The sequence below is a fragment of the Cryptotermes secundus genome, unplaced genomic scaffold (genome assembly GCF_002891405.2).
Source record: "Cryptotermes secundus unplaced genomic scaffold, Csec_1.0 scaffold101, whole genome shotgun sequence".
Classification (NCBI taxonomy): domain Eukaryota; kingdom Metazoa; phylum Arthropoda; class Insecta; order Blattodea; family Kalotermitidae; genus Cryptotermes; species Cryptotermes secundus.
The window spans coordinates 255855-269900 of record NW_019720704.1 but is presented as its reverse complement, the minus strand read 5'-3'; the positions used below and the strand labels follow the sequence as shown (position 1 = coordinate 269900).

The 14046-nt window shown below is 43.3% G+C and overlaps 1 protein-coding gene across 4 annotated transcripts in view; it reads left to right on the top strand.

The window, feature by feature from the left end:
• LOC111870948 (atrial natriuretic peptide receptor 1) overlaps nucleotides 1-14046 on the top strand; it is a 262334-nt gene that overhangs the window by 201590 nt on the left and 46698 nt on the right. For all 4 annotated transcript variants that reach the window (XM_033754102.1, XM_033754104.1, XM_023863625.2 and 1 more), the window contains 6 exons: nucleotides 2625-2751; nucleotides 5041-5115; nucleotides 6184-6261; nucleotides 9850-10026; nucleotides 10790-10958; nucleotides 13030-13188. In XM_033754102.1, coding sequence (XP_033609993.1) covers nucleotides 2625-2751; nucleotides 5041-5115; nucleotides 6184-6261; nucleotides 9850-10026; nucleotides 10790-10958; nucleotides 13030-13188 — 785 coding nt within the window. The remainder of the gene's footprint in view (nucleotides 1-2624; nucleotides 2752-5040; nucleotides 5116-6183; nucleotides 6262-9849; nucleotides 10027-10789; nucleotides 10959-13029; nucleotides 13189-14046) is intronic.

The following is a 14046-nucleotide window of genomic DNA, read 5'->3' as shown; positions in this document are numbered from 1 at the left end:
CTCAGTTTTCAGGATGGAAGGCACTTCTCTGTCCTGAATCTGGAGACAGAACATTCTTCCGAAACGTCGATAACGATCAACAAATCTACATGCTGTCATATTCAAGAAGAAACAAAATCTTCGTAGCTGTGGTTGTGTAGAGAAGTAACTGGCGCTTAGTCTGAGAATCGTACATAAACAGACAAATGCACTCTATGTGTGTCTAAACTACAGAAAGTTTTGATGTGAAATTAGGTGATATATACAGGATGTCCCAGGAGGAATGTACCAAACTTCGGGAGGGTGTTCCTTGTGTTAAAGTATGCCGATATAACCCAAAACACCTATGTCCAAAGTTAAACGGTTACGGAGATAATGGCCAGAGAAGTGTCAAACTTTGGCCGGTGTTACACACTTGTTGATTACGAAATACATATTCAAACTGGCAGGAATATGTGGATTCTGTAATGTTAATAATGTACGTAACATAAAGCTAACTTGTGAGTGACACGAAGCCATAAAATTGAAGTACAAAATACTCGCTCGCCATGTCATAATTGTTCTTAGGTTTCCAAGCATTATACGTGACACATGACTGGCAAGCGCTGACGTAACATGGCTGACTACGCTATAAGCCGACCACATAACTGTATTAAACGTACATTTACGGAAAATCTGTTTTGGAATTTCGTTTCCATTATCTCATGTGGATTATTATGGGACCACGTATGCACATTTCGTAAATTATTTACACCGTCCAAGGTAAAAGACGCCTCATCACTGAATAAAATGACGCTTAACAGTTCGGGATGAGCTTTTATCCAGTGGCACAAATCCATACGCTGTGCATGGTCGCCTGGTTCCAGATGTTGTACCCTTTGATCATGGTAAGGATACAACTTTTCATCATGTAAAGTTCGCCACACCTGCATACGTGATACGCCGATGCGAGAGGCCATTCTACGAGTGGACAGACGCGGACTTCTCTGAACCATCTCAAGAATGTTCTCTCGTGTGTTTATCATTCGTACATCCTCCCTTTCAGAGTGCACAGAAACACTCGGAAGCGAACCAGTATCACGCAATGTCTGGTGAATTCGCGTAAATACACTTCGAGATGGAATCCTTCGATCGGGAAAACGCCTTTGGTATTCTTCAACAGCAGCACGTGCATTGCCACCGCAAAATCCATACACAAAATGCATATCACAAATTCCACGTGTGAAAACACAAGAGGCATTTCAGCAACTCATCACACAACTAATTTACCAAGGATTCACGACGCTGCCGCAACGTACTCTGTAGGCAGCGCATGAGCTTACGGCTAATGTGAATCACACACTCAAGGACAAACATAGATAAGGCGTCTCAGCTGACAGGCACAGTGCGTGGACCCGCCAGAAGACCACACTTTTCTCGGGCCATTATCTTCGTAACCGTTCAACTTTGGACATAGGTATTTTGGGTTATATCGGCATACTTTAACATAAGGAACACCCTCCCGAAGTTTGGCACATTCCTCTTGGGACACTCTGTATATGCCGTCCTCCTTTAAAGGATTTAATCAAAGCTTTTTTCCATTTCGCTTTTTATATGGTGTTTATAAAAAGTAAACATTTGAAGCATTCATCAAACCGTGCTCCTGAAACTTCACAAAAAAAAGCAGTTAATCAAAAGTTAGAAAATTCACAGCCAGTGAAATTTATCAGTTGATAATTACCTTCAACGTATTTGCATATCGCTCTTCGTTATTGATTTTCTCAACTACGCCAATCTCAAAAGTAAATGAGAATAGAGAAACAGCGAAATAATGAAACTGCCGCAGGGCAATTTCTGCTTCGGGCGGCTGGTACATGAAGATGGCGCACAGGAAAGAGCATTCGCACTTATTAAATTCCAATGTGACATCACAGGAAGAAGGAAAATGGTGAGGCCGAAGTTCTTTGCGTGTGATCCGAGCCTCTCACGGCGGTGGTTGTATGGACCGCCATCCTCTCAGATCGGCCGCCTGAAGACCGTCGGTACATGGAATGTATATTTGTTTGTACAGGTACCTCGAAAACAAGCGAAATATCTGCCGTTGCATAGGTGCTGAAGTATCGCTAGGCTGTTTCAGCAAATCAGTGAAAGTGCTTGTTGTGACACATCAACTGTTGATTTCCGAGTGTGACGAAAAATGACAGTTCTTAATGTAATTTCCCGGTATACTACTTCACGAAAATCAGTTCAGTGGTTCTCGAGTTGTTACATGCGGGCAGACGTACGGACTGACACAGAGAAAGCGATATGCGAACTTTTGTTGGGGAAGCGCCAAACCTGGAAAATGTTGCGCCAAGAAACAGTAATATAACAGATTTGTGTCGTGATTGCATTTTCGGATGTGACACCGTGTAGTTTGCTAGAACGTTACCAACGTTTCTGAAGACTCCGCTGGTTCTTTCTAGTGCCTTTAAGATGGAGGCAGCTGGTACTTCGAAACCCTGTTAACATTCGATCAGTCCACACCGTGTCACATCCCAATAGCCTTCATATTCATCATCATGTGTGCGTGTGTGTGTACTAACGAAAGACGAGCACCGTGCAGTAACCATGCTTACCAGGGAGCGAACAGGATGAAACGAAGATGCATGTCTTGTGTGTTGCAGACACTACAAGCTTGAGGCGGCCATCGCTTCCATGAGCTGGCGTGTGCAGTGGCCCGACATCGTAGTGATGCCCGCAGGCAAGGCCAGAGGAAGCATGTACAGCCTCGCGAAGAGAGGCAGCCAAGCGGTAAGTGGCTTCGCACTAGAGTGACAACATGCTTCTCCCAGAGAGATATCCGCGGCTTTGTCCCCGACATGTTCACGTGTTGCAGGTACAAACCGAAGTTTTCTTTTTTTAGTTTTTTGGGGTAGGGTGAGACTGAGTCCGCTTGGTACATCTGCCACTATTGGCCTATTGTATCAGCCCCGGATGATAGATGATGATGAAGGTGGGGTAGTCGGTGGAATGAGAATTTGCAGGGGAAACCGAAATACTCGGAGAAAACCTGCTCCACTGACATTTTGTCCAACACAATTCCCACATGACCTGACCAGGACTCGAACATGGGCCGCCGCAGTGGGAAGCTGGCGACTAACCGCGTGAACTATGACACGGTCTAACCTAACGGGTTGCTGCAGGCTTCAGCCCTGAATAAAAAACCGCGTAATCGTTGTACTTCCTTAAACATGAACCATATTAATAAATGGTTCATTTGTTTCGTGGCAAGTGAGCGAGCAATTGGCCCTCGCAACAGCGCGTCTCACTTGTGTACCGCGGACTCTCTTTTCGAATTCCGCTAGGGACATCGTCTGTACTGTCTGGGGTTCCTCGGCGCCTCATGGCTACGCGAGAACCTCGAGATAAGTTTTCTTTCGCGCCAGTTCAAACTCAGCATTACCTAATCGCGCTACAATTTGATACCGTATAATCGTAGCTATTGACAGCCTCACTATACAAACAAATAAATGACGAATGTATTTTAGACCACCTGAGCTCCGTATAAGGCACTGGTTATAAAGGATGTTCCGTGCAGATCTCCCACATTTTAATTAATCATTGCGAACAAATTGTGATAAATTATGGATTATAATTAACGCTAGATGAAAGAAAAACTCAAAGAATTTTATTCCCGTTTTTCTTCGGTGAAGCTACAGTATCTGGCCACGTATACCTTGACATGTCTGGATATTCGGAGGTCCCTCAATGCCACCTTCTAAAATCATTGGATTGGACGTGGCGGACCAATTCGGTGGCCCCCACGTTCACCGGACCTCACTCCGCTCTATTACTTCCTCTGGGGTTACGTGAAGGACCGTGTGTTCGTGCCTTCAGTGAATGACCTCCCAGATTTACGATCCCGCATCCGTGAAACGATTGCTACTGTACCAATGGACATGTTGGAAAGAACGTGGCAAGAAATTGAATACAGATTGGATATTGTTCGTACTACCAATGGTTCACTTGTAGAAGTTTATTAGTGTGTCAAATAAAATTGTTTGAGTTATTGTATTCCCTGTAGCTTCATTTTCCTACCATTCATAGTTTCTGTTCTAAGATCTGATAAAATATGGGAGGTTTCAATATAACACTTGTATATCAGCGATAAGCCGGTCACGGTAGCCGAGCGGTCTAAGGCATACACTGTCTTTGCTCGCTCGGAAGCCGGGATCGTGGGTTCAAATCCCACTCAGGGCATGGATGTTTGTGTGTGTTTTTCTGTGTTTGTGTACAGGTAGAGACCTTGCGACGAGCTGATCATCCGCCCGGGGAGTCCTACCGTATGTCCAAGATCTAGTAAAACCGGGGTGAAACGGAGAGTTTCATGGAGGTAGGCCTAGGCCCACTGGGGCTGTAGTGCCAAGAAAAAAAAATATCAGCGATAATGCCCTAAGTGAAATGAAATACAGTCGATGCATTTTTGTGAAGGTTTTAATACCAAATTCCACGAAAACGTATTGGCTGCATTTCGAAATGAAGCATGCATGGACGGACTGACGGACGGATAAACTCTTGACCTCCTCATTATAATTTCCTTTTATACATTTCGTGCAAACAGAACATTGAGTTTCCAGCTGTGACGTGTAGATGTAGCGCGAATCAGGACTAGACTTGCACGAGCAGAGTGAGCCGTCAAGTGTTCGTGCACTGTTCCCTGCATTAGCCTGGATGAAACGACGAAACCCATGTGTATCGGCCAAGATTCTACCAAAACACATCACATATACAAATCAAGTATCGAATGGCAAACAGCTGTTTCTCACAACGTGTGTCTGCTTCACCTTCCATCAGTCGTGCTTGAGTGTGTTTTGGTGGCCCATCAGATGGAATACTGCCGCTTCCTTGCACATCCATATCAATTCATTAGTCACAACCATCCTTACATTCAAGGCTACGCTAGCTATGCACGAACGAATGAGATTAGCCGATTCCTATGGGACCGCTTTGTCCTGATGTCGCCCTTCTGTGTCACTACCTTGAATTTTCAGAGAGACTGTCGTGACCTCAACGGCTCACTCGGGTTGCTTCTGTTTGCAGTCAATTGTCTCCGAGGACGCGCTGAGCATCGGGGACGGAACCCGGCAAGTATTCGTGCCGACCGGCTTCTACAGGGTGAGTGAGCTGTCGGCTGGTTACCGCCACTCATTTAAACCACAGCGTTTACTGTATGTTAGTCCAACGTTAGAAATCACTACATTTCCCTCACACGCTGTTTCATGTGATTTTCACAGTTCATTTTCTAAATAATATTAGCGAACTTGTTTTTCTTGCAATGGAGACATGGAATTTTTCCTGAAATTTTAAATATTACTTAGATGATTTTGAAAAGCGTCAAAGTTTTCCCGAGATTGTTCGGGCAAGAGGAATCTCCTCTCGTCACGATGACAAGTCCGGGAATTACCCCACCACCCAGCGATGTGGTCACGTGTCGCACTTCGCTTTGCTTGTAATACCAACACTGCCAACTTTTAATCTCTTTAATCTTTGTTTACAGCCAACACAAAACGTTCACCTTCCCCCGCAATAATGTACAACACAGGAGAAGAAACGCCACCCACACAGAAGTTATCTTTGTAACAAAAGACGAGAGGAACAGACTTTTTTATTTTGCGAGCGGAAGATTAAAAGTTGGTATTCCTCCCCTTTAATAGCATCGCCCAGTTTTCATTGTTAAAACTTCACACTGTAGGGCAGACAGATGAACGCTGCCTTATACATGCGTACAGATCAGCTGATTTGAGGTGTAAAACCCGTAGAATTGGCTGGCTGTGGAACCAGGTTTGTAAATTTGTTAGTTCTCAGCGACAGAACGTTCCTTTATCAATTGTCCCACATATCTATGAGCTTCTGGTAACATGTCTATGGGTGTATGTGTCCAGTTTTCTGAACCAACTGACGGTGCTTTGTGAAATTTAGTGCGAACTTCATGTCGCTGCGGATCATCCAACCTGTGCACATCAGTCAGTCCTAAATATGGAATGTTCAAACTTCTGAAGTGGTAGTGATACTAAAGTCATTACATACAGTGGTCCGAAATTTGGCTCGACGAGCAACAATGTGTTGACCAGTTTGTTGAATGTAAAATACTAACATGGCAGCATCGCGAAATACGTATTTAGCTTTCTGTACGGCTGTGATGACAAAAGGACGGCGTTTAGACATTTATGATGTTATTTGCAGGGGACAAAAGTTGCTATCAAGACAGTTGCCAAACCGAGGATCGAGCTGACGCGACCTCTGCTGCTGGAATTCAAACGGGTAAGTCACTGCGGGCGAATGGGAGAGTTTGGATTGTAAGAGGGGCACATGCCCGCGTCTGAGGGCACCGTTCGTCTCCCTTAGCTCTAGAATTTGCCCTTTCTTCTTATGTCACTGACTATCCGGCTGTTCTACCCTGAAGATGGGATAGCAAGTACCTCCGAAACGCTGTAACCTATTTACCAGACTACACGGCCCCACAGCCCAGAATACAGTACTGTTCACAGTGACCGCGTCGGTAAACCGAGTACTTGTGCGTCACTTCGGGAAGTTCTCGGTTCGAATCTCGCTTGAGACACTGGCTATCCTGACATTCTTGGTTTTCCTCATTCGCTCCAGGTAAATGCCGGGATATTACCGCAGTTAGACCGTGATCCCTTCCTTCCAGATCCTTTCCAGTTCATTATTCATGTCCTACCATCGGTGCTGTACAGTTCAGCTACTGACAGCGTCATAATTAGTCCCTCTTCCCTCCAGAAGTTATGAGCGATATTGCGTTACCTAATATCTTTATTTATACCAAGTTAAGATATCTTAATTTTACTTCAAGGAGTGTAAAATGTAATTTGTCATATGCTGTATAGATAAGGTAAAAGCTGTACCTGTAGTGCGACGTGCTGCCTGAAAGTCGGACTGTAAACATCCATCACTACGCAATGGACAATGAGAAAGCATGCTACCTGGGAAACCGCTTTGAAGAACACGAGAACCTAACACGGGGCTAGCAATATCTAAACAACGAATTGTTTGAGACAGTAAACATGTATTCCCGCGGCAACAAGAAAGTCGTTTGCATAGCAGCGGGAATAATGTATTCCCGCGGCAACAAGAAAATCGTTTGCATAGCACCGGGCGAAACTGAACCCTTCAACGAGGTGTTCCCTATTCAGCTCGAGTGCTGGATCTGACAATCCAACTTCTGCAAGGGTCCAGTATCACCCGTGTGGAGGCGGGGTCGAATACCTCCACCGTGACCCTGCGAGTCGTAGGAGGCCGACGAAAAGGGAAGTCTCAAATCTGAGACAGTAAAATACGGCCGCGAGTCCCAAGGGACTCGGACCCGAGAAAGCCTGCGCTGGCAAGGGTCAGTAGCATGTAAATAAGAAAACCGTAACGTTCAACAGTAATAAATATCTGGTCATGAGCCCCAGACTGGGCTCGACACCAAGCCTTACTGACTGAAACGACATGCGCAATGTGACTTGGACTTGGACTTGGACTTTGGACCAGTACAGTTCGTAGTCGACGAGAGCGAAGGTCAGTCGAGCTCTGAGCAGAGCAGAAGACACATCACCGAGATCAGCGTTGCGAGAGTGTATAACACTGAAGAGGAAACGTCCGAAGACGTTATAAGTGTGAATAATCGTATTTGTGAGTGTAGAGAGTGATTGTCCAATAAATATTCATACAAATCCGAGACCCCCATACAATTTCTTGTCGCGTTGCTTAGGAAACACGCGACAGTAATAACAGACCGTGGAGGCCCCTTAGAGTTAGTGGGACGTCGAGGCTTCAACATTTTCTAGACAGTCGGCTCACAGATGGTGATAAGGTTGTTAGCCTTACGCGTCGGCCGGCCGCCCTTTACCACCAGAAAGATACCTGGTACTCATTTCTGTCAGAGGCTGAGTCGAACCCAGGGCCATAAAGCGACAGGAAAGATTAGGTCAGCTGAAAAATCCAAATTGCCTAATCGAGAATCTAATCCTCGCCCATCCGGCTTGTAGCAACTACGCTACCGCGTGCCAATGTAGTGTAGGAATACTGTTTATTTGTGCTATTTGGTATATAGGGTAGTTCTGGCTTTATCCTTGAATGATGAAACAAATTTGGAATTTGACGCAAGCAACGGTAGTGAGAAGAAAACAATTTCAACTTTAGTTCGAGTCAGCGCTATGTTCCGGGGAGGCCCGTCGTGTAATGTTCTCGCGCTTTGTTCAACATACCGCACTCACAAGTGACCGAGGCGCTTTAGGTCGCGTTGCCATGGCAACCGATCATCGCCTGTCAATTCCGTTTGTACACTCACGCAATACGAGCAGGCCTACAGGTTATACCTCGCTCCGTCAGCCCAATGTTCCGAAGGACTCACTGACTCTTTCACATTCACCAGTGCCTTTTCGTCTTTTCATGGAATCCTAACGTGAAATCACAATCCCCACCCCAGTGTTTGAGTTTCGATATTTAAAAAAAAAAATAGAGCCGCTTGGCCTAGCGGCAACGTTTTAGGTTCGCGTTCTGGAGGATCTCAGCTCGAATCTCGGCTCTGACACCGGTTATCCTGAATGAGGAATCTCATAGTCTTCCTTAGTCCCTCCAGGCAAATATCAGGACATTTCAGTTTCTTTTGCAATCGGTCATTCTGCCACTCGGCTGCACATTCAAGACAATGAGAGCATGGTGAAGTAACGCACCAGATTTGTGAAATGTACTTCTTAATTCGACCTTGTTTTAGGGAACAGGACACCGTAACGAGACAGTTTTGGTTTCCTTTCGTGTTTCTCTCCGACGTGAAATTTAAAGGATAAAATTCCCTCTCAAGTATTTCTGAGCAACCTGTGTCGAAAATTGAAAACTGAATTATTTATTTCGAACACGGATCACACGTGTTTGTCCTTTGCTGTTTTCGTCTCCGAGTTAGCGTTTGTTTATTTACTTTTCTGTAGGCTATTTTTCGACTCTGTCAGAGCGAGACTTTATAGCGTCAAATGATATGATGATAGGTGAAAGGTGAATTGAAAAGGAATTGCAAGGAAGTGGCCGAGGCTTGATTGAGGTACTACCCCAGCATTTGCCTGAAGGAACTGAGAAAACTCAGGATAACTGGTGCTCCAGCCGAGGCTCGAACCGAGTCAAAAGCGTTACCGCTATGCCAGCCCGCCTGTTTTTAATACATAATCGCCATAAAAATATTCCGAAGTTCCTACCACATCTCAAGAACGAATTGAATTCTGCGCTCAAAGATAACACTGAACAGACGTAACATAACTCGATAAGAACAAAGTATGAACAGAATATGAATAATTGTACACAGTTCTTATCTGTATGGTAAATATACTCACCATATATGCTTGGTGTCCTGTTATTTAACGTATCCCAGCAACACGAAAGATACCATAGAGTCAAGTTCTCACACTATTATAGGAAAAATTTCATTTTACATATATCTGTTCATCCTTTGGAGTCTGTTTCTCTGACTCTGGTCTTGTTGCTAGACGATTCAACTGGTTATGCCAGTATTAGCCAGTATAATGTTATCACATTATAAGGTCAATGTACTCTATGATATTTGAGGTTTGCCCTGAGTATGAAAACAGTATGTTGCTCCAAAACACTGATAACCACAGTACATCATGTCACAGCCCACAAAAACACAGTGTGGAAAGGCACAAGAGACTTGTCTTGATGTACATATAATCTAATTCCCTGTTCTTTAAATCAAATTAAATTCTGTTTTGCTGCAGCTCGTCTGTTGTGACATCTGCTGTCTTTCTCAGAAGCTTTCTCTCAAATGTCTGAGGCTGCAAACAGTTGCCCATCGAGTGCAAGCCTTGCAAAATTTTTAATCAGACACATTGACTTCCACAGATGCGGGACCTGCACCATGATCATCTTGTCCGCTTTCTGGGGGCCTGTATTGATCCACCACACGCATGTCTGCTGACAGAATATTGCCCTAAAGGAAGCCTTCAGGACATCTTGGAGAATGAGCAGTTCAAACTTGACTGGATGTTCCGATACAGTCTGATGCATGATATTGTGAAGGTTCGTGGAAGGGTGACATTACATCTGAGGTTCTCTCAGTGCTAACATCCCTCTGGGATGTGAGACTGTAATCACAGGTACAAAGATTTATACGAGTTGAGTAAGGCACTCAGAACACAGATATTCTAACCCATAATTACAACACAGAGTCGGAATATGGCGGGTTGCAGTGTAAATGTGAAAGTAACAGAACAAAATAATATTGTAGGCCATGTGAATATGGCAGTGAATACTCAACCTGAACTGTGACAGTTCTGCTTCAGATTTAACATCCCATGAAGAACTAACTTTTAATTGAATGTTAGAACTATTTTATATATACATAAAGAAGAATTCAGTCACTGTAGGGCTGTGTTTACCTGTATACATGAAATATAGGTAAATTTGAAATGATTTTTCTGCTTTGCAAAATTTAATATGGCACGTGTGTCTAACAAAGACACTGTAAAAATTTATATATGTGTTGAAACAGGCAAAAAGATATTAGATTTGAGGGTCTTACAAGAGTGAATATTAATATTTATCATCATCTCTCATATGACACATTGTAATGTGATAAACATTTGCCTATCAACTGGAAGACACAATGCTGTATCCCACAACACCATAATCTTAATATTGAACCTTGTAACGAAGGAAGACATATATATATATATATATATATATATAATTCACATATGTTTGTATTGTTGCAGTACAATTTTAAAACCATGCGTTTGTGAGGTCAATACAAAGTAACTGATTCTTTTTCGTATGTTTTCAGGGCATGAGTTATTTACATAGCAGTGATGTCCGGTCCCATGGCTCACTGAAGTCGTCCAACTGTGTTGTGGACAGTCGTTTTGTTCTCAAGATCACAGACTTCGGCCTGCACAGCCTCCGTGCTTCTGGAGAAGATGCTGATGACAAGGACTCTTATGCCTACTGGCACAGTAAGTGTAAACTAATGTACGGTTATTAATTCAAAAACTGTTAATGCACACTATTGTTGTAATATTTTCTTCAGGACCTTGTCAAAGTTGGCCATGGTACCTATATGTTCTAGTCATTCCTAACAGTGGCAGAAGAACTTTCATTTAGAGATTAGGACTGCTGTCTTATAGAATGTGAGCCATGTAGTTTTGTATAGTGAATTCCACCAGTTTACACATAGCCCTAGTCCTGAGCATCCCATCCCTGTATTTCATACCATTTTCCTAGCTCAAGTCATTTTTTCTGCCTTGAGGATGGAAGTAGCAGTTTCCCCCAAAGTTCTGCTAGCCACCTACTGGACTGCACACTGTCACAGCCCAGAAGCTCACAATCTGACGGAGTATTTTAACAAGCACAGAAATACACATACCATTTTAAGATACAATGTTTCAGTCTACATACATCATTTACCTTGAAGACTGTAGTTCTCAGTGCTGTAACACCATTCAGTTTGGACAGAGTGTGACATTTCAGAGGAGCATATCACCTCCATCTTCAGGGTCAAATAGTAAGCCAAGGAAGAGACCAACAGAAGCAGAGGAACGTCAGGCTTTCTCCAAGCTACACGGCATTGCAACCCAGACACTACACTGTTCTAGTTACTGTCTCGATAGGCCACACCATAGCTCAAGCGGTTAATCGCTGGCTTCCCACTGCAGCAGCCCGTGTTTGATCCTGGGTCTGGTCAAGTGGGATTTGTGGTGGACAAAGTGGCGTCGGGGCAGGTTTTCTCCGAATACTTCGGTTTCCCCTGACAATCTTTATTCCACCAAATTCTCCATCATCATAATCACCCGGGGCAGGTACAATAGGCCAATCAGTGGCCGCCATGCCGAGTGGAACCAGTTGGACTTCACCCCTACTAAGCGAATTAAAAAAAATCACTGTCTTGATAACTTCAAATCCTTCACTGACCTTCGTCTTGATTTATCCATCATGCATATCCTGTAACAGGACACCTTCCATGTTTTCTTCTTCATGTTATCCAATGTACAATGTCATGGCTGCTATGTTGACACTGCTAACGGTACATAATGAACAAATAGGATGGTGGAGTAGCCTGCAGAGGTTGTAAGCATCATGAAATTCTGTCATTTCACTCAAAAATTAAAGAGGTACACACACACACTCAACAGACATGCTGTAATCTTGTATTTACCTCTAAAATAATAGAGGTACAAATGCAGCATTGGCTGTAGAAGTGACTCCACAGAGCACCGTCCTTCTTGACACATTGATAGCCACTGAGCTGCTCAAATTCCCCACTTCTAATGAAACTCAGCAATTCATAGCTGAGTGCACAGGATCCCAGTACTGAGCCCTGTCCTGAACAAAAGGAATCAGTCCTCTTCACAACTTCTTTTATTTTAACATTCCATCTATAGTTTTTTCCACATAGCACTTTCCTTTCAAGTTTTCACAAAATTTTCTGTGAACTTCTTTTCTCCCTTATACATGCTACATATCCTGCCCATGCACCTCTCTCCATTCTCCTCTCATTTCTTCCCACTTAAGTCCAAATATTCGTCTCAGGATTGTAATCTCAAACATCCACAATCTGTGTCCTTTTCTTAAGGTGAGATGCCAAGTTTTGCACCTGTGATAAGTCTTGTAGCTTCATACATTTGCATATTTTAATGTGTATATTTTTTTTAAAGCAGACTGGAAGACATTGTACTCTGAACTGAGTAGCAGGAAGAATGGTCTAATTGTGATCTGGTTGTTAGTTATTTACAGCCTGGGTAACTTAAGACATACAAATACTGGCTTCATATATTTTCCTTGAAGCCTTCTTCTTAACTGCAGGGTCCATTCCCATTGGTCAGCACTATGTTCCCCACTTTCTCCTGCTGCATCGTTCACCAGTATATGCCAAAACTTGCAACAGCTAAATGCTATGATTTTTGTTTGTTAGTGCCATTGTCAAATATTTGAACTTATCCATATTTACAGAATGATGCTTCTGCATGGAATTAGTGAATTATTTGGTAAGCAAAAGTGATCCTGAGGAAGTGCTATGTATGTTTACAGAGCAGCTATGGACAGCTCCTGAGTTGCTTCGCATGGGACCACAGAGGCCTCCAGAAGGCACCCAGAAGGGGGATGTGTATTCTTTTGCGATCATCGTTCATGAGATCATCACACGACAGGGGCCATTTTACTTGCACAACATGGATCTCACACCCAGAGGTGAGTTCTAATCAACATATTGCACACAAAGCATGTAGGGTGTACCAGTCAAGAACTTGGCTTTTGTTCCTGTGATATTACTCTCTTGTATACAGCTCTGCTGTTTTGGTTCTAATTAGAGTCTTTAAAAATTTCGTCTGTCTAAACTGAGACTGTAATCAGTGCACTCCAACCATCTGTCAGCCTTTGTCTTCTTATAGGAAGTACAGCTGCAATTTCTCTTGAACCTGGACATTGATGGAGATGAGTGATTAGCATTATGCTTCAACTGCTTTACCTGTGGGAAGAAAGCCCTCAGTAACATTTAAAAGGAAGTTTAATGGCCCCAGAGTCAGTGTGGGCATGATGAGAGAAATATGTGTGCCCATTTGGAAGTAGGACTCAGATCCTCTGGTCAAGTTGCTTATAGCCTAGTACACTGACTGAGGTACACAGATACCTTCAAATTTTGGGGTAACAAATAAATTTTCTAAATATATTCTCTGCAGATGTGTGTATGTGCTTGGAAGTGATGTTCACTTATTGCAGAGCATTTGCAACACTAATATCAGAGTCAGAAGTTATTTTACCTTATGCTTCCCTGAATATTTCCTATTTTGAAAGGTTTAGACCACAATAAAACAAGTGCTGTATGTATGAAGAGCTGATATTAAGCAGCTGATGGGCTTCTTGTAAACTGCCAGTTGTATGGGATCAGTTATGGAGCTAAGTTAAATTTTCCTAAATTTTACTTCACATTCCCAGCACCAGATTTAACCAGAATATGTTAAGTAATTTGATGACAAAGCTTATTGCGTGCAGTCAGACATATCCCGCACAGTGTGTGTGTGTGTGTGTGTGTGTGTGTGTGTGTGTGTG